The 22,797-nt window shown below is 44.5% G+C and overlaps 1 protein-coding gene across 1 annotated transcript in view; it reads left to right on the forward strand.

The window, feature by feature from the left end:
• Window positions 1–22,797, forward strand: part of CELSR1 (cadherin EGF LAG seven-pass G-type receptor 1) — a 222,543-nt gene that overhangs the window by 181,270 nt on the left and 18,476 nt on the right. The window contains exons 19-25 of the mRNA XM_054988282.1: window positions 1,686–1,869; window positions 2,660–2,803; window positions 4,309–4,510; window positions 5,327–5,494; window positions 10,777–10,903; window positions 14,362–14,562; window positions 19,416–19,590. Coding sequence (XP_054844257.1) covers window positions 1,686–1,869; window positions 2,660–2,803; window positions 4,309–4,510; window positions 5,327–5,494; window positions 10,777–10,903; window positions 14,362–14,562; window positions 19,416–19,590 — 1,201 coding nt within the window. The remainder of the gene's footprint in view (window positions 1–1,685; window positions 1,870–2,659; window positions 2,804–4,308; window positions 4,511–5,326; window positions 5,495–10,776; window positions 10,904–14,361; window positions 14,563–19,415; window positions 19,591–22,797) is intronic.

Here is a 22,797-nt window from a genome sequence, read left to right on the forward strand (position 1 = left end):
CGCAAAATATCGTGTTTTCTCGCACAAGTTTTGCGCGATATTTTCTCACGCGAGTTTTGCAATATTTCGCGTTTTCCGCGTGACGACGCGCGACGTTTCGGGATGGGGAGGGCCGTCTGGAATCGGCCCTTATCTTTGGGGTATAAATGCAGAGCAGTGAAAGAAAACAAACTTGTGAATATACGATATTGGAACATGGTGTTGTTGCTGTTATTATAAAAACGAAGAGAGGCTTTTAATAAAGCCCAGAAGGCACAGTTTCTTTCTAAGATGTACAACAAAGCACTATAAAATCTCTGAATAAAATAGCAATAATAATAACATTCGATTTATATACCGCCCTTCAGGACAACTTAATGCCCACTCAGAGTGGTTTACAAAGTATGTTATTATTAGCCCCACAACAATTACCCTGTGAGGTTGGTGGGGCTGAGAGAGCTCCAGAGAGCTGTAACTAGCCCAAGGTCACCCAGCTGGCTTCAAGTGGAGGAGTGGGGAATCCAACCTGGCTCTCCAGATTACAGTCCCGTGCTCTTAACCACTACACCAAACTGGCTCTCAAAATAAATAAAGGACTAAAATAATACTGAGTAAATCTATCCCTGCATACATGAAATTGGCTGTTTTAATGATCTTAGCATGGTTGCCAATTGCCGACATTGTAGCATGCAACCGAACTTCTTGGTCAATTCAGAATCCTCATGGCCACCCCAAGGAATTGGGATCACATGCTTCCCAGGAGTGTGGGAGCCAATTTTGAGTGGGACAGCAGTACATATAGAAGATGGGCTTCAGCCCCTCCTCAATCCCCCATTTTCCCAACTTAAATTGGATCCGTGGAGTCATTACTTGCTCTGTTGGGAAACTTAATATGTAGCCATCATTACATGTAAGTTGCCTTACAGATAATGCTGATTGGGAAAGCTGAGGTCTTGAACACATTGTGCATCCTGCTTTCGATGGGCTCCACTTGAAGTTTGCTGACTCGGTTAAGAGCCTAGGTGGAGAAGCAAGTAAATGCAACTACGAGAAATGCTTTCTTCCATCTTCATTTAGCCCTGAAGATGGCCTCCTACCTTGACACAGCCAATCTGGCCACCTGGATCCACGCGACAGTAACAACAAGACTATACTATGGAAATGCACATGAATTGCGACTCCCCAGGGCCATTTAAGATGTCAAAATGTGTGTGGGGGGGGGGGTGTCTACAAAAGTACCTTCTCTGTGTACTCCATGGTCCCATTTAGAATTGGCTGCCTGCATGCCTGAGAGGCACAGAACTCCTAGTGCAATGGCGATACAAATACTTTGTGGAGATCAAAAGGACTTTTTATCATATGAATCAGTCCTAAGGATACTCTTCAGATTCACTGTGACTTAGTTTGATTCATCCTCCTAAATTGCTAAGTAGTAGACTTGGATCTGGGAGACCCTGCTCTGCCATGGCCACTTGCTGGGTAACTTTGGGCCAGACGCGCGCACACAGCTTAACGAATCTCGTAAGTCATCTCTGATCTCAGCTGAGGTGAAATGCTTAAAATAAAACGGACCAATCTTAACTGAGGCAATTTAATTTTCTTTTAAGCAAGTTAACAGTAAGGTGTGGTCTGCAATATTTTTTCATTCCTTTTGGCAGCTAGTCCAGCTTTTCTGTTTTGTGAGCAGCATATATTTTCCTTTCCAGAATATCATAAAAGCAGGCAGCGCTCTTCTGGATCCAGGCACTAGAGAACATTGGGAACACATCCAGAGGACAGAGGGGGGCACCGCACACCTCTTGAAACACTACGAGGAGTATTTTCGCAATGTGGCAAAGAACATGAGAAACACCTACATGACTCCTTTCATTATTGTGGCCACAAACATGAGTAAGTTGCTGCCTTGTCATCTCTTTTTTTCTAGCACGTGTTAAGTACGGAGGACCTCAGAACACCAGAAATGGGGCTTGCGTCCACCAGAGCATTTCCATAGGCAGAAGGAGTGCAGCTTTCTCTATTCTCCCCTCCCACTGCAGCCCAAAGTAGCCCTTAAAATGCTGTCCCCCCAGGAGCAGCAAAACCCAAAGTGCTCACCTACAGTCCTAGGCAGAGTCACACCCATCTAAAGGGTGTGACTCTGCTTTGGATTGTACTGTAGGCGAGCTCTTCGGGGTTTGCATGATTGAGAGTTGACTGCTTCGGGCACCAAAATGTCTTGAATTTGTGTACCGAATTAGGTAAAAATGCTTGGGGCTCATATCTTCTCTGAGTTCGAGAAGACGGCTTTTGTTTTTTGTTTTTCTAGTGCTGCTTTTACAGCTGTCTTAAGATATATATGCCAGACTCACATCCAACTTTCTGGATGGGATTGAGACCCCTGGACAGACAGCCCCCTCCTCTGCCTCAGTTCTGCATTCATCTGGAAGTACAAGTTATGGCAGCCGTATTTTTAGAAAGGGCTTCCTGTAATATGCATTTGAATAGGCCTGACCATACCTTTATTTGATACTGAAATATATGTTCTTAATGTCTTGTAGCCCTAATTCCTGATTTCTTTTCAGTAACCTTATAGTGTGAATATCTAATAATTAAATTTACTAAGTGTCCTCCTCAGGTTTGGATTCTGTCTGCCAGCAATGAACTCGCAATGCATATTACGGCAAACTCTCTTTTGTTCTAGTTATTGCTGTTGACATCTTTGAAAAGTCTAATTTTACGGGAGCTAAAGTGCCGCGGTTTGATGCGATTAAAGAAGATTATCCCAGAGATCTGGAGTCGTCCATTTTGTTTCCTGAGACTTTATTCAGAGCTTCTGATAGAAAAGGTAGAATGCTAGTCTTGGTGCTTTTGGAAGCGTCTAATAAAAGTTCTCAGAATTCAATATGAAAAAGATAATGGCCGTTTTCACACTGCTTACTGGCCATGGGACATCACGCCGAGGTCCCGGAACAATGTCTTCCTGGCACGATTTTGTGTGAGAACTCCTGTTCTCGCGCGAAATTGTGCCAGGAAGACGCTGTTGTTCCGGGACCTCAGCGCGATGTTCCGTGGACGGTAAGCTGTGTGAAAACGGCCAATGTAAGCTCTGGAGAGATGAGCAGGTGAACATCTGAATGGAGGCACCATGCCATTCTCCAAAAGCTAGTATGACCAAATAACAGAATTCAAGATGGGGCTATGCAAGACAGGAGCAGACTTGATTCTTATTGGCTTTGCCCCCACCCAAAGAGGTTCCTGAGTATACCTCTTTATTTATCATTGAATGGCCGGCACTCCTTTCAGGAGAAGTTGGGTGGAAACATTGTGGTCAAAGCCAAAACTGCACAGCGCCACTTCCTCCAGATAGTCTCTGTTGACGGAGACCACATGGAGGGTGCAGCCTGTATCATCAGGTCTATGTGCATATACATCCCGCCCCGCCCCCCCCCCCCCCATACACAAGGGATCCCTGTAATGCCCTATATATCTCACTTGTTCTAATGGGAGGCTTTTACGATGATATAATGTTTTTTTATGAAGTAATGTATCCCATAAAACAACACTGATGGATTTTGCTGATATATGAAATGTTTATGCCTCACCATTAGCTGGTGCTAGTATACCTTCCCCTTTCCTGGTTTAAAAGCTCATGGTACTTCCTACAGCAGTGTACCCCCATCCCACCCATTTATCTTGGCACCACTTCTCCCATCTTACTCCACAGTCTTTTCCCCTTCCTCTTCCTTGTCTTTCCATCTAAATGAGTATTCCATATTGGAATATGCTCCTCTTGCTTCTCTGCCCATCTTGCTCAACTCAGCCATTCCACCAAAGCTAATTTTGGACTGAAATAATTCAAAGCTTGCGGTTTTAGCACAAAAAAAAATATTTTGGAAGAACGAGGCAGGGAAAGAGATCTTATTCAACAGAAATCTGTAACTGGAGATTCAGATGATGACAAAGAGAGCTGTGGTTCTCGAAAGCTTATGCTACAATAAAATTGGTTAGTCTTAAAGGTGCTACTAGACTCTATACTATTTTGCTACTACAGACTAACACAGCTAACTCCTCTGGAAATGAAAGAGGCAAAGTCTTGGAGAAGCAAAATATCCACAATATGCATGTCCTTGTGTGGTTCAGAAAAAGGGTCTCCAGGTATATTTTTACAGAACATGAAATTAAAAGACAGTGTTTTCTGTAATTCTGTAAGTTACAAATGTCATGTGGTAGAAAGTTTACTGAGTCTTTTAAAAAAAATCTCGGATTAGCCACCTTAGAATTTTATCTCTTTGAGTAGTAATCCAAACTTTGGGTATTGGAGTATCAGTTGACATTGATTTCTCTCCTCAGTGGGGCCTACCGTGAAACCGCCCAAGCATAAATTGTCTTCTAAGATGGAAGACGTGTTTTCAGATAACAGAAATGCACTTTCAAAGAGAAAGCGACGGTACCCGGAGGAACATAACCAATATGCTGTGGCTGTGGTGATTATATACCGAACACTGGGACAGCTTCTGCCTGAGAGCTATGATCCTGATCGAAGGAGTTTAAGGTAAAACTTGTCTATCTTCTTTAACTTGCATTGGGTTACCCCAGGGCTTTTTTTCTGGGAAAAGAGGTGGTGGAACTCAGTGGGTTGCCCGCGGAGAAAATGGTCACATGGCTGGTGGCCCCACCCCCTGATCTCCAGACAGAGGAGAGTTGAGATTGCCCTCCGCACCGCATGGCGCGGAGGGCAATCTCAACTCCCCTCTGTCTGGAGATCAGGGGGTGGGGCCACCAGCCATGTGACCATTTTCAAGAGGTTCTGGAACTCCGTTCCCCCGCATTCCAGCTGAAAAAAAGCCCTGGGTGACCCTTATTTATTGTGGGTTGCCTAGGAAGATGCTGTTCTGCTGGCCTAATAGCACACTAGCCAAACTTTTGCGAGTGGAATGGCACTTCCAATGACAAAAGAAGATGGAAAGGATAGTTTTTGCCAGTTTCATCCTCCCGTGCAGTTGCTGTAGCACCCATGACCCTCTAGGAGTAGGATTTGGGGGCCTCAGGGGCTGCAGCAGGAGGCTCCGTCAGCTTCAACCTCATGCCATTGCATTGGGAAGCAAAGATTGCATTGGTAAAATAGAGCAAGGACGCCACATTCAAGTGTAACTTGATATGAATGTTCTGCCTGCAGTGTTCAATTTGTGGCAGCAGACAAGCCGTCATTTCACTGCTACAGTCCTTCGTTGATGGGCAGGAGACCTTTAGAGCTTTTAAGCATCATATCCACTCTTGGGTCATTGCAAATACTCACTTAAACTTGGCAAAACTTTGCAAAACCAGATCCTAATTTACATATTTTTCCCATTTCGTTTTCTTCTATCAGATTACCCAATCGGCCCATCATTAACACCCCAATAATCAGCGCCATTGTTTATAGAGAAGGGGGATCTTCACCCAGTCTGCTGGAAAATCCCATTACCCTTGAGCATACCATGCTGGAAACCGAGGAGAGGACAAAGCCCGTCTGTGTGTTCTGGAACCACTCGATTGCGTATGTGTTACATTCTTATAAGAACATACTGGGGTCACTGGGAGTGTGTGTGTGGGGGGGGAGGTAGGTGTGAATTTCCTGCATTGTGCAGAGGGTTGGACTAGATGACCCTGGACGTCTCTTCCAACTCTATGATTCTATGATTCTACTACTGTTTCATCTAGTTCATCATACTATTTCACACAGCAACCAACCAGTTGCCCTCGAGGGCTTAACAAATAGGGCACTTAACAAATAGGACCTCCTCAGTTGCTGCTTCCCAGAATCATTCAGAGGTTTGCCACCTACAGTCAGCATGCTAGGAGTACCCATTGGTGGGCATCTCCCCATGAATCTGTTTAACTCCCTTTTAAAGCTGTCTGTGCTTATGGCCATCGCTACCTCCACCGTCAGTGAATTCCACAGCCTAATTATTTGTTGAAGTACTCCTTTTTATCATTCCTAAACCTATTTGCCAGCAATTTTATTAGGTGCTCCCGAGTTCTAATATTATGGGAAAGTAAGAAAAAGCTCCCTTTGTCCACTTGATCTCACTTCCAGCTGTCTTGGTTGGGAACTATTTCATGTTAACATTGATGGTAATGGTGGATCTTTAGCTTAGTTCTTACAGCTGTGTAATAAAAAGGGGGGTAATGGCAGCTATGTGGGCTGTCATTTCCATAAGGAGCACAAACACCTATGTAGTTTTAATAACCCCGGAATAAGAACTTCGGTTTTCTGATGAAGCAAGCATCAGTAAATCCTGAATACGGAAGTAAAAATTAGTAGGAGGTCTCAGTTGAAAACAGGTAGGCTAACCAGCATTTTAGACCAATAGTACCAAAAGAAAGAGATGAATTCTTATGCCTTTGTTTCTCAAGATACTGGCTACAAAAAAGGCAGGAGGAAGTCTCATTGTCTTTTTAAGCCAAGATTGTTTGAATTTAAAGTGAAAACACACACAGACACACGTTCTTGAGCCATTGTTTTGAAGAAGCAGCAAGCTGGCTGAAGGACAGGTCCATCTTTTTAGTAGTTTGCCATAGTTCCCATTAGTTATCTTCACTTGCATTACTGAAAAATGGAAAGCACATGCCTCTGAGTGGCAGGGCTCATTTCGAGGGGAATGTGCAGGAACGCAGTTCCGGCAGTTCCCCAAAGAGGTCACATGTCAGGTGGCTCCGCCCACCTGACTCTCGGCCATTTTGGACCCGTTTCAGCCTGGACTGGAGCTGAAACGACCCAGATTGGGCCTCTGATGGGTGGTGGATCACTCTCCCACTCAGCAGCAGCCCAATCCTGGCCATTTTGGGCCCCTTTTCAGCCATTTTCAGCCCCTTTTTGCCATTTTGGGCCCAATTTCAGCACTGAATAGCCAGGATTGGGTCCAAAACAGCCAGGATAGGTGATGTCAGGGGGTGTGGCATATGCAAATCAGTTATGCCAATGACACACTTCCGGTGATGGCAAGGGGTGTGGCATATGCTAATGAGTTACGCTAATGAGTTCCTCCCGCTCTTTTTCTACGAAATGACCCCTGCTGAGTGGGAAGGATGTTTCTCTGGTATCTCTGACCTCTTTTCATCCATCTTCTAGAACTACATGGGGAAACAATAATAGCTGCTTCCCTACCTGAGCATTTACTTGCAAGAAAAAGAGAGCATGAATAAAATTCATATGGCTGCTGTAGTCGCAAGCATGTGTTCGCACAGCTCTAACATGGGGTTCGATTACGGATGCTTCTGTGGTTGCGTCCACACCAGAACCACAACATCTAACACCTGTTGCCAATTTAGGCTGCTGGTATGTCATAATTGGCAACCATGTACAGGTTACACTCTTATGGGGAGGGGGTACAGATCTTGAACACATGGAACTGCCTTACACCGAATCAGATAATTGGTCTGTTGAGGTCTGTAATGTCTACTCGGAGTGGTAGTGGCAGCCCTCAGTGTTCTTGGAAAGAAAGAATAGAATAAGGGCTGGAGGGCCAGAGCTTCAAGCCCTGCTTTTTCAGTGGCCTGCTAGCAATTAAGAAGCACCCCTTCCATAAACCTGTTTTGTTGGCCATTTAGACCGGGCTTTTTTTCAGCTGGAACATGGTGGAACTGAGTTCGGGAACCTCTTGAAAATAGTCACATGGCTGGGGGGCCCGCTCCCTGATCTCCAAACAGAGGGGAGTTTAGATTGCCCTCCACGCCGCTCTAGTGGGTTCAAGTAGAACCTTTTCTGGGGCCAGTTTTGCAGTGCTGTCCTAAACAGAATTGTACTTTTCTAAGCCCACTGACTTAAAAGAATTTACTGTAATAACTCTGTTTAGGATTGCACTACTAGATTAGGAACTTTCCATTTCTAGTATTCGCCTCACTAGCATGTGAGCAGCGGTGAGCATACCAGTAAAAGAACTTCCAAAGAAGGGTTTTAGCTAAACATTTTAAAGCCCTTTTGCTTTCATTGGCCGGAATTTAAACACATGCTTAACTTTTCTCATTGTAATCAGTGGGCTAAGAATTTTAGCTGTCTTGCCCTGTGTTTCTATAAACTAAAATTTATGACTATTGCAGAACTGTGAGAAAAACTAATGCACTCTTATCAAAATTACATATTTGAAGGTGTCGGAAACTGAACCTTATGCCCAGTGTTAACTGTGCACAGCTATAGTCAATACAAGGGCATAAAAATAAACACATAACAAAGAATGAGAGAGACTTATAATAATAGGCTTTCATTACAGTTTTCTAACCAGAAGAGAGGGGAAAGTCCTGAAAATTCGCCATTGCTTGAAGATCAAAGAAGCACTAAGTCTAATAAAGTAGTAATAATGGGTTGCTTAGTTTACTTAAGCTACCTGTATATAATCTGGTCATTGGTCATGTTGAGGCAAGGTTTAAAGAAGCTTCTTCTTGCTATTTTAGAAATTGCTTCATGAAACTCACCTACTGCGGCCTTAACAAGGTCTCAGATTTAGGACATGATCTCCTTCTTGAGGAAGTGATGGGCTTAGCTGAGATGGCCAAAGTTACAGTGTTAATTAGAGATAAAACACTTCCTGTATTCATGGCAAATTGGAATTTATGGACTATCTGCAAGAGACAAAGAAAAATGAATTAATGATTTGTGGTTTTGATTTTTAAGAATAAGGTTCTGAGATATCAAGAGACACAGAAAAAATAACTAGAATTGAAGCATCTAAACTCAGAATAAAGACTCAGGAGGAACTATCACCTTATTACGATTGGTTCCAGTACAGACAGATTAGAGATTTATATAACTCGGACTCTGTAAAGGGAGGTATACGAACAGAGAATTCGGAACTAGAGCAGACCCTTTTTAAAGAGGACAAGAAAAGAATATCCAAGGTATACCAAGTACTGTTGAAATGGTATACTGAGGATGAAATAGTTAAAGTACAAATGGTGAAATGGGCCATAAACTTCAACAAAGAAATAACAATGGAGGCATGGGAATACTTGTGGAAGACTACAATGAAGATAACGACATGTACTAATATTAAAGAGAACATTTACAAAATGATTTATCGTTGGTACATGACACCAAAGAAGATTGCGCTAGGGAATTTGAACACTTCTAATAAATGCTGGAAATGCAGGAAGCACGAGGGCTCCCTCTATCATATGTGGTGGATGTGTGAGGTAGCTAGGCAGTACTGGGGGGAAATAATAAGAGAAATGAGTGAGATTTTACAATTTCAAGTAAATAAGAACCCAGAACTCCTGCTACTAAACCTGGGAATGGAGGGAATTCCAGCCCATCATAGGACGTTGATATTTTACATGACGGCTGCAGCTAGACTTTTGTATGCGCAAAAATGGAAAGTACAAGAAGTGCCAACTATTGAAGATTGGATTTACAAATTGCTGTATATGGCAGAAATGGATAAAATGACAAGAAAACTGAGAAATCTGGACCCAGAACAGTTTAACACAGACTGGGAGAAGCTGAAACAATATTTGGAGAAGAAATGGGAGGTGGGAGGAGAACTGTGGCAGTTTGAGAACTATTGAAGTATAATAAAATGCAGAGGGGGGTGACTTTACCGGGGGGGAGAAGAGGTAAAAATGAATCTCTAAGCAGTTATGTTATTAGATTGATATATATAGAATAATAAATAGAATATTGATAGAAAATAACTAATCATAAGGGTTAACTATAAGGATTGACTAACTAATAATATTTTCTTTCTAATTTTGTATAATGTACCAAACTGAATATGTTTATATGAAGGTATATATGAGTCAAATTGATTGATATCATATATAAAATATCAATGTAAACAAATATAATTAAAACAGAAAGAAGAGGATAGAATGAATAATATATAGAGTATAAGTTAAGTCGGTTGATTTATATGATTGTATGGCTTATATAGTTTATATAGTCTATATAGTTTACGTTATACAGAAATATTTGAAAACGGAATTATGGGATAAATTGTTTATCCATTATGGGTACAGAGCATTAAAAATAGTTAAAGAAGTATTGCTTAGAATAAAAGGAGAATATATATTTGATTAGATAGAGGAATATATAAAGAGTAAGGAAAAAGGGACAAAGGGTTGGAAAACTGTTGGAAGTCAACAAAAAAGGGGGGGAAAGGGAGGGGGTTAGAAATTGGGAAATGGGAAAATTGACTGTGATGTGTAAATATATGATCCTAACCCAATAAAAAATTTTTCAAAAAAAAAAAGAGAGACAGAAAAAAGAAACTAATGAGACCACAAGAGGATTGATAGGAGGAAGTGTTGTAGGCAAAAAACTGTAATGGATAAATAATATGTTTATTATGTTTTCTATTGTTGTTACTTTATAGACTGATTCGTAGGCCATTCTTGGCCCTTTGTAGTTGTCTTTTTGTTATGTTTTACTTTCTTTCTTTTGTTCTATCCTTTAACTTTTCCACAATAAAAATAAAAAATAAATTTTAAAAAAGGAATGGATGAGAAGAACTCTAGGCTCTAAATTTTGTGTTACACCTTGTCGGTAGCATTTCCTCATTAACACTGCAATCCTAAAAAGAGTTACTCCCAGTCTAAGCTCATTGAAATCAATGGGCTTAGACTGAAGTGATTCTTCTTAGGATTGCACTGTAAATCTTGTCCATGGACTTGCAAAACAATTGTATTGATACTCAGTAAGGGGAGGAAGAAGTGGATGGTGGTGAAAAAAATAGCCATTTAAGAACACCCAGTAATGAATCAGTTAATGAATTCAATACATCTTTGCCAGTGAAAGAACCAATGGCAGTGAACCTTTTTGCTTTGTTTTCACCTCTTGTCGAGTAGTATCGGAGACACAGGAGGCTGGTCCTCCAAGGGATGCGAGCTTTTCTCCAGGAACCACCACCATATTGTTTGCCAATGCAACCACATGACCAGTTTTGCTGTGCTGATGGACATTTCGAAGCGTGAAGTAAGTGACAATTTTGGCCTTCTAAGCAGAGAGCCAGTTTGGGGTAGTGGTTAAGAGCAGCAGGACTCTAATCTGGAGAACCGGGTTTGATTCCCCTCTCCTCTGCTTGAAGCCACCTGGGTGACCTTGGGCCAGTCACAGCTCTCTCAGAGCTCTCTCCGCCCCACCCACCTCACAGGGTGATTGTTCTGGGGATAATAATAACACACTTTGTAAACTGTTCTGAGTGGATGTTAAGTTGTCCTGAAGGGACATAAAATGAATGTTTAAAAAAAATTATAAAAATCTTCTTTAAAAAATCAGTGTTTCGCTTTCACCTTGAAAGCCAAGCCACTGGTTTGTCAGAATTTGGCCCCCAAGATACCCTGAAGCCAACACAGGGTTTCATCTTCAAGAGGACTTTTGGGGCTAAGTGGAAGTCTGTGTGAAGCCTGGTTTAGTCAGGGCTGTAGAACTATAAGCTGGACTGGGAGCAAAGCATAGTCTTTGGGCCTCTCCTTCTGCACCTTCCCAAATTCTGTCAGTAAATAACATGCATATTTTAGTGCAAGGAATATCAACATAATAAATGCTTTGTATATTTTAATATGTAGTATTTAATGATGCTTAATAGTCTAAAACTATATAAAACATTTAGGTCGTTGATATTCCATGTGCAACCTCTTGACTTTTGGTGCTGTTCATAGTCAAATAGAATTTAGCATGTAGTATTTAATGATTTTTAAATACAACAGAGCAGGGCTTTTTTTCTGGGAAAAGAGGTGGTGGAACTCAGTGGGTTGCCCTCAGAGAAAATGGTCACATGGCCGATGGCCCCGCCCCCTGATCTCCAGACAGAGGGGAGTTCAGATTGCCCTCCGCACCGCCAAGCGGCACGGAGGGCAATCTCAACTCTTCTCTGTCTGGAGATCAGGGGGCGGGGCCACCGGCCATGTGACCATTTTCAAGAGGTTCCGGAACTCCGTTCCCCTGCGTTCCCCCTGAAAAAACGCCCTGCAACACAGCAAGTTCCAGCAACAGGTTTCCTGTCTGACTCTGCCAAGCGCTGCCCTGAATGTCAAAGGTGAAGGGTTGGATGTGTGCAGCCTTGCTTGTCTGCTGACCTTAAACAGGATGAACCAATGTGTTTGGGGCCTTCTGAGCTCTTGGGTCAATTTCCCCCTTTCGCTCTCCCCGCTTCTCCGCATCCTTGGCTGTAGTGATTAAGTCTATTTCACCTGCGCAGATATAGGATGGCAGTATAATTAGGCATGGAGAGAATTGTTTGCCGTCACCAGATGAGTAACAAAGCTCTTTCCCATTTCTGTTTTAAATTTCAGGCTATTTTACAGCTTAATTGTGTTTGCCTCACTATTAGGTGAATTATTATCGCCATTTTACAGATGGGAGGTGAAGAAGACAGACAGTGTCTTGGCCAAGACCACTTGGCAAATCCATAATAGAAATTGGACTTGAAACGAAAGGCTTCCTGATGCCACCCAAAGTATTTGTCCGCTGGTTTTAAAAAATGGCTTTGCAAAGAGAATGAGGTGGTAAAGACTGGACCAGCTTGAGACTGCCCCCTTCCCAATGAAATGATTATCATTTAGCAGCCAGTCCTGCTAAGTACCCTGAAGAAATTTATTCTGTCCTTATGCTCATTTGCAGTTGCTTTAGAGTAGGAATCAGGTTCCCCCTTCACTACAGTGTAGAGAAGTTCCAGTTTGCGTGAGTGAGAGAGAGAGAGAGTGTTCTGAAAACAAGTTTAGCCACGATTCAAAGCCACTTCATACATTTCCCTGATGCTTCTAAATTGGGAGAACTCCTCCCTTGTCGCTGGCTTGTAATGAAGAGGAAACTGAGATGATCTCTTTCCCTTATCAGAGGTAGCAGAATGGTAGGTGCATAGAACAACCCACAAGCAGAAACAAACAGCTGATTGTCACTGCTGGTTACTAGTGACTGTGAGCCAGTTTAATCCATGCCCAAGCACGTACTGCTTTGCAGCGTCTGCTAATGTGCATGAGCCATCCAGAGCCAGATACCAATCAGACACGGAAGACTAGCATTTCCTTCATCCCATCCGGACCACAGCCACATGGAATGGCTGGGCACACAGCTTCACCAAGCAGTTTGCATGCAGAGGGCCTGGCTGCAGGAAACCAAATAGGAGAGAGCCCCTGCCATGCCAGCGGTTGCATGCGTCACATGTGTAAGTTGATTGGGGTGAGCATGCGTGGCTTCTCCTACCTGCAAATCTTCCACACCTTGTGCTCTGCATGCACTGTGCAGAGCAAGATGGTTCCCTTAACTTACACGACCCCATGAAGTAAAATCATTCAGGAACATAAGCTTTTAAGAGAAAAGTAGCAGTAGCAGACTATAATTGATTTACATGTGGCTTCTATGTAAAAGAGAAAAGTAGCAATAGCAGACTATAATTGATTTACATGTGGCTTCTATGTAAAAGAGAAAAGTAGCAATAGCAGACTATAATTGATTTACATGTGGCTTATGACAAAGCACATTGTGTGAAACGGGGCCTAATTTCCAAGCCGGCAAACTCGTTGCCACCTCCAGCCGGGAGTTTGGGAATTCTTCACAACTCCTCGGTTGATTTTGGCTTATTATGTGCCTTACAATTGTGTTCTGGAAGCAAGAAAATTGATTTTGGCTTTTCGTTGTGCCTTATATTTGAGTTTTGATAGCAAGAAAATTAAACTCTTTTGTACATGGTCCTGTTCTTCAGCTTCGTTTCATTTTGTTTGGGACCACCCCCTCTTGGATTTGCTCCCTTAACTTACAAACAATGAGGACTTGAAACATGGTTTAAATGAAATCTAAAAGTGTCATAATTCTACCATAGGTATCTACTTTGGGTCAGGCACCAAATTACTTCTCAGCTTCCATGTGGAAAAGCAACGATGAACAGCCCTAATTATAGGTTAAGTTAGCACTAGACGATTGACTTTTATTAGAGTCTGTGGACAGTGTTTATGGGTAGTCTGATCTTCAATACATGGGATTATACTTGTCTTTTTAAAGGTTGTATTACAACCTCTATAAAAGGCTTGATCACAAAAGGATTTAGTTGAGTTTACTAATCTTGAGGGTTTTCCTCTTGGCACAGGATGATTTCCTATTGGTACGGATATGTTTCAGGAAGTTATAAATCTAGAGGAAAAAAGTAAAAACTCGCTAAGTAATTTGAAATCCATTTAATTGTGGTTTTCTTTTTAATGCTTTCTTTTTAATCCTCCAAGTGAGTTGAGAGTACATGACATTTTAAAGGCTTATTTCGGAGGCATTTTTATCATACTGTTAAGGCTGAGTCATCGCTGTTCGTACTCTCATACAGTGCATGGACAGTTTCTCAGATGGATTACAAAATTGATCCTGCTCCTTTCAAGAAAGAGTGCAGAGGTAAAGAAATGTAGGATAAAGAAAACACGCGCTCAACTGTTTTTTCTGCCCCACAGAACGGCGAGGCACTTCCTCTGAAGATTATCACCTACGCCACCGTTTCCATCTCCCTGGCAGCACTGCTGCTCACCTTTATTCTCCTGGTCCTGATCCGGACTCTGCGGTCCAACCTGCATAGCATCCACAAAAATCTGGTGGCTGCCCTGTTCTTCTCAGAACTGGTCTTCCTGATAGGAATCAACCAGACCGATAATCCGGTAAAAATTGACGGCCGCAGCTTTTGCGTCACATGCTGTGTCCCCCCCCCCCCGGCTTTACCTTTTGTTTTTTAAGTTTTAAGTGCCCTGCAGCCGCTCCTCGGGTGGCCTTGTTCCACCTTAGAGCAGTTCAGACTAAACACAGAAGCACCGGCATTTGTTCCGCTTTAAAGCCAAAACAGACTGGCACAAAGGAAGCACACACTGGTGCCATTTCCCTGAGCCTCCAGATAACGCTTGCCCTCCAGCACTGCCGTGGAGCAGATTCAGAAGCCGTTGTGACTGATGCACTCAGGTCCAAGGACGCATCCCAAGCCCACCTCTAAAAGGGGAAGGGGAGCCCTTCCTGGAGGTCCTGCTGGCCGTTCAGCTGAGCAGCTCCATGGTCCCCTTCTGACTGTGTCCAGCGAGTGCGCTCCCTCCTGCTTCAGCAGCACTCCAGTGGTGGGGTGTGGGAATCCTCCCTGCACCCCACCAAGTGAACCAGGGCTAGGATTGCCAAGCCAAGCCTGGTAACCAGCAGGATGGTTGGGGGAGGGCAGGGAACTTGGAGGCATGCAACATCGCCGGAATCACTACAGCACTTCCAGGTACAACTTGGAAATGTCAGTGGTAGCTCTAGGAATCGTCACAACTTCATGGTAAAACTCTATGGGTTGTTTCCAGCAGTTCTGTCATGACCCCCTCTGACCAGGCCAATGACTCGGACCTGGAGGGCTCAGGGGCAGAGTCTGAGGACCAGCAAGGTCAGGACGGGCCTGGTGCTGCAAAGGCCCCAGCTGACCACACGGCAGCAGCGACAGAGACCACTCCGCCAGGGCCTGCAAGTGAGGCCCTGGCCAGCTGTGCCCCAGCAGCACCAGGGACCACCCTGCCAGGGCCTGCAAGTGAGTCCTTGCCGCCGGCCTCAGAGATCATCACTTTTCCCCCACCAGGCAGGACACAAACCACAGCCCATAGCCCCTCTGGACTGCCCTCCGCACCGCAGGAATGGTGGCAGCAAAGGGCCCAGGCAGAGATGGTGCAAAGTGCGCCACTTCCCTGCAGACTCAGGACAGAACGCTGAGTGGGATGCTTCCTTGCAGGATCATGGCCAAAGCAAAACTCCTGAGCTCCAACACCTGCCAGAAAATACAGCGCAACCAGATGGCCTCTCAGCCTGTTCAGGCTGATGCTTGAGAGAGTTGCATTGCTGGATCACCCCGTCTGCTAGGTGCAAGCCCTGTGTTCAGTCTGTTCTGGCCCCAGAGGCCAGCTGGCCACGTGACTGACTGACTCCTGAGGAATCCAGTTGACCAGGTGCCGGACAGGTTCCTAGAGCTACTCGTTGTGGCACTAGTGACTAGAGATGGACACGAATCCAATTATGACCCAAAAAAATGCACGGGCAGGTCCCTTTAAACCATCAGCTGGCAGGCAGTGAGGGGGGGATCCCCCCTCCGCCTCCTGCCAGCTGATAGTTTGAAGGGACCTGCCACTTGCAAGGCAGGAAAGAGCCTTTTAAACTGTTAAATACCCCTTTCCCTGCCACTACTAAGCGGCCGGAAAGGGGTATTTAAACCCCACTAACCACAAACTGGTTCATAACTGGCCCCAGTTCCGTGCCAGTTCGTGGTTCCTGGTTCGTGAAAATCCACAAACCTCATGGTTCGGGTTTTTTTTGGTTCGTGCCCATGTCTACTAGTGACTAGGTGGGAGCTTCTTCTTTTTCTCCCACTACTGCTTGGAGTGGCTGTGGGCAACAGAGCAAGTCCCTGGGCGCTTGCCTACCATAAGTGGGCACATGGTAAGCCTACCCACGGCTGCTCAGACATTTAGCCAGGCAGGGGATGCTGCCCCTGAGGACGGCCTCGTCTGCAGATGCGCATATGGGATCTTTAGCCTTGTATGTCGATGAGAAGGCGTCTGGCTCTTCTTCCTCTGCCTGCTAGGTTTGCACTGGTAAAGAGAGATTTTGGTGTGAGGCTTCTTTCCAGCAAACTTCACTTGTAAAGAAGTTTTTGTTTAACACCTCGAGGCTCTAAATAGGAAAAATAAAGTGTGCTTTCAGTCTAACCATGAAACAACAATTCAATCCTGGGTTGTATCAAAGGGGCCATAGCGTCGAAATCGCAGGAGGTCATAGCCCCTCTCTATACTGCCTTGGTCAGGCCACACCTGGAGTATTGTGTGCAGTTCTGGAGGCCTCACTTCAAAAAGGATGTGGACAAAATCGAGAGGGTGCAGAGGAGAGTGACGAGGATGATCAGGGGTCTGGAGACTGAGCCCTACGAGGAAAGGCTGAGGGCCTTGGGAATGTTTAGTTTGGAGAAGAGGAGATTGAGGGGGGACATGATTGCTCTCTTTAAGTATTTGAAAGGCTGTCATTTGGGGGAGGGCAGGGAGCTGTTCCAGTTGGCAGCAGAGGGTAGGACCCAAAGCAACGGGCTTAAATTACGTGCAGAAAGGTACCAGCTGGATATTAGGAAGAACTTCACGGTCAGAGTAGTTCAAAAGTGGAATCAGCTGCCTAGGGAGGTGGTGAGCTGACAGTTTTCAAGAAGAGGCTGGATGAATACTTGTCAGAGATGCTTTAGGCTGATCCTGCACTGGGCAGGGGGTTGGACTAGATGGTCTGTATGGCCCCTTCCAACTCTATGATTCTGTGGTCATGTTTTAAACTGACTATCCTTTAAAAATTGTGTCCTTACCTCATTTTTAACAAATCAATCAGAAGGGCTGTGTAGGTTTTATGAGACCCGTTTCTCACATTTGCAAGGATTTTCTTAAAGGAGCTTCTTTTCTGTGAGCAGGGAACAGCAGCATTTTCCTTCCCAGTGGATCAGTCAACAGAAGCCTCCTTCCCGGTCTTTGACTTGGAACCATTTTTCAGGGTCTTTTAATAAGTAACGTATGGCACAGAAGAGGGCCCCTCTCTGAAACGGGGGCAAGGAGGGCCTGTCAACGGTGCGTGTTTTTTCCCAAGCAGTTATTAATCCTTCCAAGTGGAATGAGGATTGTCCCAGGAGTCACACACTGATGAGCATGAAAAGTCAAAGAATGTGGAAGCGCAGACAAAGTGGAGCGACTTGACATACAGTTGGTGCTTTGATAAGTTTCTGGAAGGGAGAGGTTTCAGCCATCCATGGATGACTGATAGACAAAAATGATTTGTTTTCTTTGTTGCATACCTGAAGTTAAGTAGTTTTCATCGTTGTGGTCTATATAGAAAGATTTTTAGAAGCCTTAATTTAAAAAAAAGGTGCTACAGTACAGGAGGGATAGCTTTTTAAAAAAAAACTTGTGAGGTATATTTTTGGCTTTGCTTAAAGAACAAATCAGGGCCACCCAAAACCTAGTTCCCAGAGAGCAAGTTTTCCAGATTATGTTCAGTTCCTTCCTAACTCCTTTGTGTATATCTTGATTAGTCGAGGAAACTTAAATCCCAATCCATTTATGTGTTCTTAGCAGTCCGTTAGTACAGAAGACTGGCATGGCCCTTTGATGTTTCAGGCTGCATGGTTCCGTAGGGCTGGCCTCTACAACTTAAGAGCTGCTACTTTGAATGCAGCCAACCAGCCGTGTATTGTGGCATGCCAAGTGCATCTGACGAAGAGAGCTGTAGTTCTCGAAAGCTTATGCTTCGATAAAGTTGGTTAGTCTTAAAGGTGCTACTGGATTTTTTACTAAGAGCAAGAAGCTTCGGAAGGAGGAGGTCTGGGGGGTGTCGCGGCCTTTGTGGCCTCTTGTAAGATTCCCAGACGCTTCCAGGAAGCCTCAAGGTGCAGTTCTACTGGCAGAATGGCACGTAGGCTGGTAGGACTGCACCATTTCCCTCAATTCCCTTCTCTCACAATAGAGAGCCAGACGTTAGAATGTCGGACTAGAATCTGGGAGACCCAGGTTTGACTCCCCACTCTGCCATGCTGGAAGCTCGCTGGGTGACCATGGGCCAGCCACACCCTCAGGCTAACCTACCTCGCAAAGTTGTTGTGAGGATAAAATGGAAGAGAGGAGAACGATATAAGCCACGTTGGGTTCCACTGGGGAGAAAGGCAGCCCTGTCAGGGAGGGTGGAGCATAACCCTCCTTTGCAAAACAAAGGGCCTTAAGAACCTCCTTGAGCTATCAGAGACAGTGTGGTGTAGTGGTTCATGTGTCTGACGGGGGTCTAGGAGCCCCAGGCTCAAATTCAGCCTCTGACACAAAAGCTTACCTTTTGCCAGTCGCACATTCTCACCCTAACCTTACCTCACAGGCTTGTTGTGAGGATAAAACAGAGGAGAGGAGAATGATAGAAGCCACTTTGGGTCCCATTGTGGAGAAAGGCAGGCTATTTAATAATAATCCCCTATGTTGCTTCCACACATGCACTTTTCCCAAAGAACAGGATTTCGTGGGGCTCAGCTGCCTGCAGCAGGAGGCAGGGAAGTCTCACTGCCAATTTTTGGATTAAATCCTGGTTGAGACAGACCTTTGCTTGGATCCAGTGGGGCTCTTTCCTCATGCTTGGCAAACCCTGCCCTCCCGTGTTTGCAATCCCAGACAGGCCTCCAAATGAGAAATTTTGTTGGGTTCCTTGCAGGCAACCCTACGTGACTCTCAACTTGGTAAGTCATAGGCTGTGCAGCTGTATCCTGGGGAGCCCCACAATTCTAAGCCCCCCCCCCATTCAGGAACAGTTTCATAGCACTGCAGTAATGCCTGGCGGTCTGCCATTCAGAGCAAACAAAAAGCCGGGCCTGATGTGTTCCATGGCCCTTGCAGTGTTTCTTTTGCTTCACGTCTGTCCACAATCTAGATGAAGTGCTAGAACATTTCGTAGCTGAGCAGGGGCAGCTTCAACTGACTCGGGTTTTTTTTCCTGTCCCCAGTTTGTGTGCACGGTCATAGCCATACTTCTGCACTACTTCTACATGAGCACCTTTGCTTGGATGTTCGTCGAACAACTTCACATCTACCGCATGCTGACTGAAGTGAGGAACATCAATTTTGGACACATGCGGTTCTACTATGTCATGGGCTGGGGGATTCCTGCCATCATAACAGGTAAGGATGGATAAGCAACAACAAAGGAGAAAGCAAAAAAGACTGGAGGTATTTCTAGGCTACAAATTCCAGATTGTTACGACTTGAAGCATCATAAGAGTTGCAGTTTTGGGGAGAGGGCTGGATGATCTCCATCCTGGGAAATCTTATTTTCCTTCACATATCTATCTGACCGAGTGAGCTGTAACTCACAGAAGCTCATACTGAAATTTAAATGTCGTTAATCTTTAAGGTGCTACTGGAGTTTTGTTTTGCATGCTATCCTCTCAGGCACATAGCCAGTCTCTAATACAGAAAACTTGAAAGAGTAAAGAAGTTAATATTGATAACTTTTTTAAAAAAATCGCTGTTGCTGCAGTAAGTTTATTTTTGTTTGAAATACTATTTTGACCTCATGCATGTAATTTCGAAACAAAATCAGGGGGGCAATTGACCTTGTAAATTGCCTGAAATCTTTGCCTTCTTGGCCTGCGTGACGGGAACCAAGACCAACAGAGCTTTTGGGAATAGACGCCAAGATACTACCTAAGTCAGCACCTCTGTCTGGTCCTGCAGCTCTGAGCCGAAATGCCCTAAGAACTACATTTCACCAGATCCCAGACTAACTTAGGTCGGCTTAACTTTGTTTGGAAGGATGGAGTTATTTACTTAAAATCTTCTGGAGTGCCTTTCCCTGCACAAAGTGTGGTTACAAGACAATTTATCAGAAATCTGTCAGCATATATCCCTACATGGTAGATTTGCAGTAAGAGCAGGGCTTTTTTCCAGCAGGAACGCAGTGGAACGGAGTTCCGGCACCTCTTGAAAATGGTCACATGGCCGGTGGCCCCGCCCCCTGATCTCCAGACAGGGGAGTTGAGATTGCCCTCCGCGCCAAGCGGTGCGGAGGGCAATCTCAACTCCCCTCTGTCTGGAGATCAGGGGCGGGGCCACTGGCCATGTGACCATTTTCACAGAGGGCAATTTAAACTTTAAAAAACTCCCCCCTCGTTCCAGCTGACCCAAAGTGATGTCATCGTGCGGCCCTGAGTTCCACCACCTCTTTTCCCAGAAAAAAAGCCCTGAGTAAGAGTAACTTTAACAACCGCTCAGCTCAGTTTGTGGCCAGCCATTTGAACTGGCCTAAGGGCTTCACCAAAGACTCTTTTTGAACCAAGCAGCATTTACAAACTTGTGGAAGTCAGGGAGGGAGAAAGCGGTCCATACTGTCAGCGGCAGCCCACTGCAAAGCATGACAGCGACCACCGCATCTGAAGCCCAAGTGCTTATTAAGCATCAAGAGAGGGAGACGGAGCAAGTCCAGCTTCTCATCTATCAACCTATCTATCAAATATTTCTACCATTTTCCCCCTTCAGTGAGTGAAGGAGACCCCCCGACGATGGAATTCAAAAAAAGAACCTTCAGTCTTAATTGAAAAGCGGCCAACCAGGCTCTCCGTTCAGCGGAGCATTGTGCTGGCTCCATCCTAAGCGCAGTTCTTGTCACACATTTTGGGGCTCCCAGTACCCCTCTTTATTTACCTTGTGAATCAAAAGGATTTTGTGTGCACTTGAGTAGTTTGAGTAACAGCATTTTTAATGATGCACAGACTTAGATCATTTTGTGTTGTAGTTTTGCAAGAAGAGGGGTTAAAAATGAATGATCATATGCAAAGTTTGGAAGATTTGAAATATGGTTGAGAGCTCAAATTTTCTCATCCATATTGAGTTTGATAAGATTTGGACCTTTTAGGAATCAACAGGTGCTGCGTTCATACCGTGTTTGGCTATTGCAGTAAGATTCAGGTCCAGTAACACCTTAAAGACCGACTAGATTTCCAGGGTATGAGTTTTTGAGAGTCAGAGCTCCTTTCATCAGATACATGTTAGTGTTAGCATGAAATAATCAATTGCAAGTGGTTTGGCTTGTTCACACCGGAGAATTCAGTTGCAAATTATCGCTATGGTGCAGCAGTACCGGATTATGGATGGATGTAGCCGTGGATGTTCCTCGGACATTCATTGTGGCTTGTACTGGTCCATCAGGACACGCGGCATCTGAAAGTCATAGAACTCCAGAATGGAAAAGCTGTAAAACTCCGGTCACTGAGAAATCAACCTCCCCCGTTATTTCACGTTAGAAAAGGTTTCAAGCTAGTGCAGATTGATAAATACTTTAAAACGGGGGTCATTTCGTAGACAAAGAACTGCAGGAACTCATTAGCATATCTCATTAGCATTTGCCACACCCCCTGACATCACCGGAAGTGTGTCAGAAGGCGCCACCTACCCCTCAGGCCCCTTTCTCCAAAAATCTCCAGGTATTTCCTGAAAATAAAGCAGAATGAACTCAAAGCAGCTTACCCTCCTCTGGAGAGCCAGCCCCAGCAGCCCTATTTGTATGGATGCACTCACTCACTCACTAGTCACGAATGACAATAAAGCAGCTGAATGAATTTAAAGCAGCTTACCCTCCTTTGGAGATCCAGGCCCAGTAGCCCGGCTTGCTCTCTCGCTCTCTCGCTCTCTCTCTCTCTCTCTCTCTCTCTCTCTCTCTCTCTCTCACACACACACACACACACACACACACACACGAGTCACGAATGAAAATAAAGCAGAATGAATTTAAAGAAACAGCTTACCATCCTTTGGAGGGGAGGCAATGGGGAGGAAAAGGAATCATGTGGGCAGGGCCAAAACCCATGTGACCTCTTTTCAGATCTACAGGAACGCTGCTCCAGCACGTTTCCCCTCCAAATGAGCCCTGCTTTAAAACTAATTCCAACACTAGCTTTTTAAATTATAATTATCAGGCCAGTGTATGTAAATGGGGAGAAAATGTCACACTTTTATCAGTGTGTGAAATTTTCCAACCTTCCTCTAGTGTATATTCCTTTCCCTCCCACAATATTTTTGAGATCTAGTTTCTGTCTCAAGCAGGGATAATGTTTGTGTAAATCAGCGAGGCTATATCTGAGAAGTCTTGAAGCCGAAAACCTTCATTTCCCACCATTTTTTTTCTCTGGAAATGCCTTCCATGTGACAGATAGCTAAAAGTCAGAAACAATCGGTGAGGTTGTATGGTATCCCCTTGCTGACATTGTGTTACCTGTTCTCAGAAATGAATACTTCATACCCAAAAAAGTAAACAGAACTTTCTGTATGTCTTTACATCCTCTTTTTCTTTAGGGAGGTCTTTAATCTAGATTCAAGAGCCCTTTTAAGTAG

Source organism: Eublepharis macularius, chromosome 9, assembly GCF_028583425.1.
Source record: "Eublepharis macularius isolate TG4126 chromosome 9, MPM_Emac_v1.0, whole genome shotgun sequence".
Taxonomy (NCBI): Eukaryota; Metazoa; Chordata; class Lepidosauria; order Squamata; family Eublepharidae; genus Eublepharis; species Eublepharis macularius.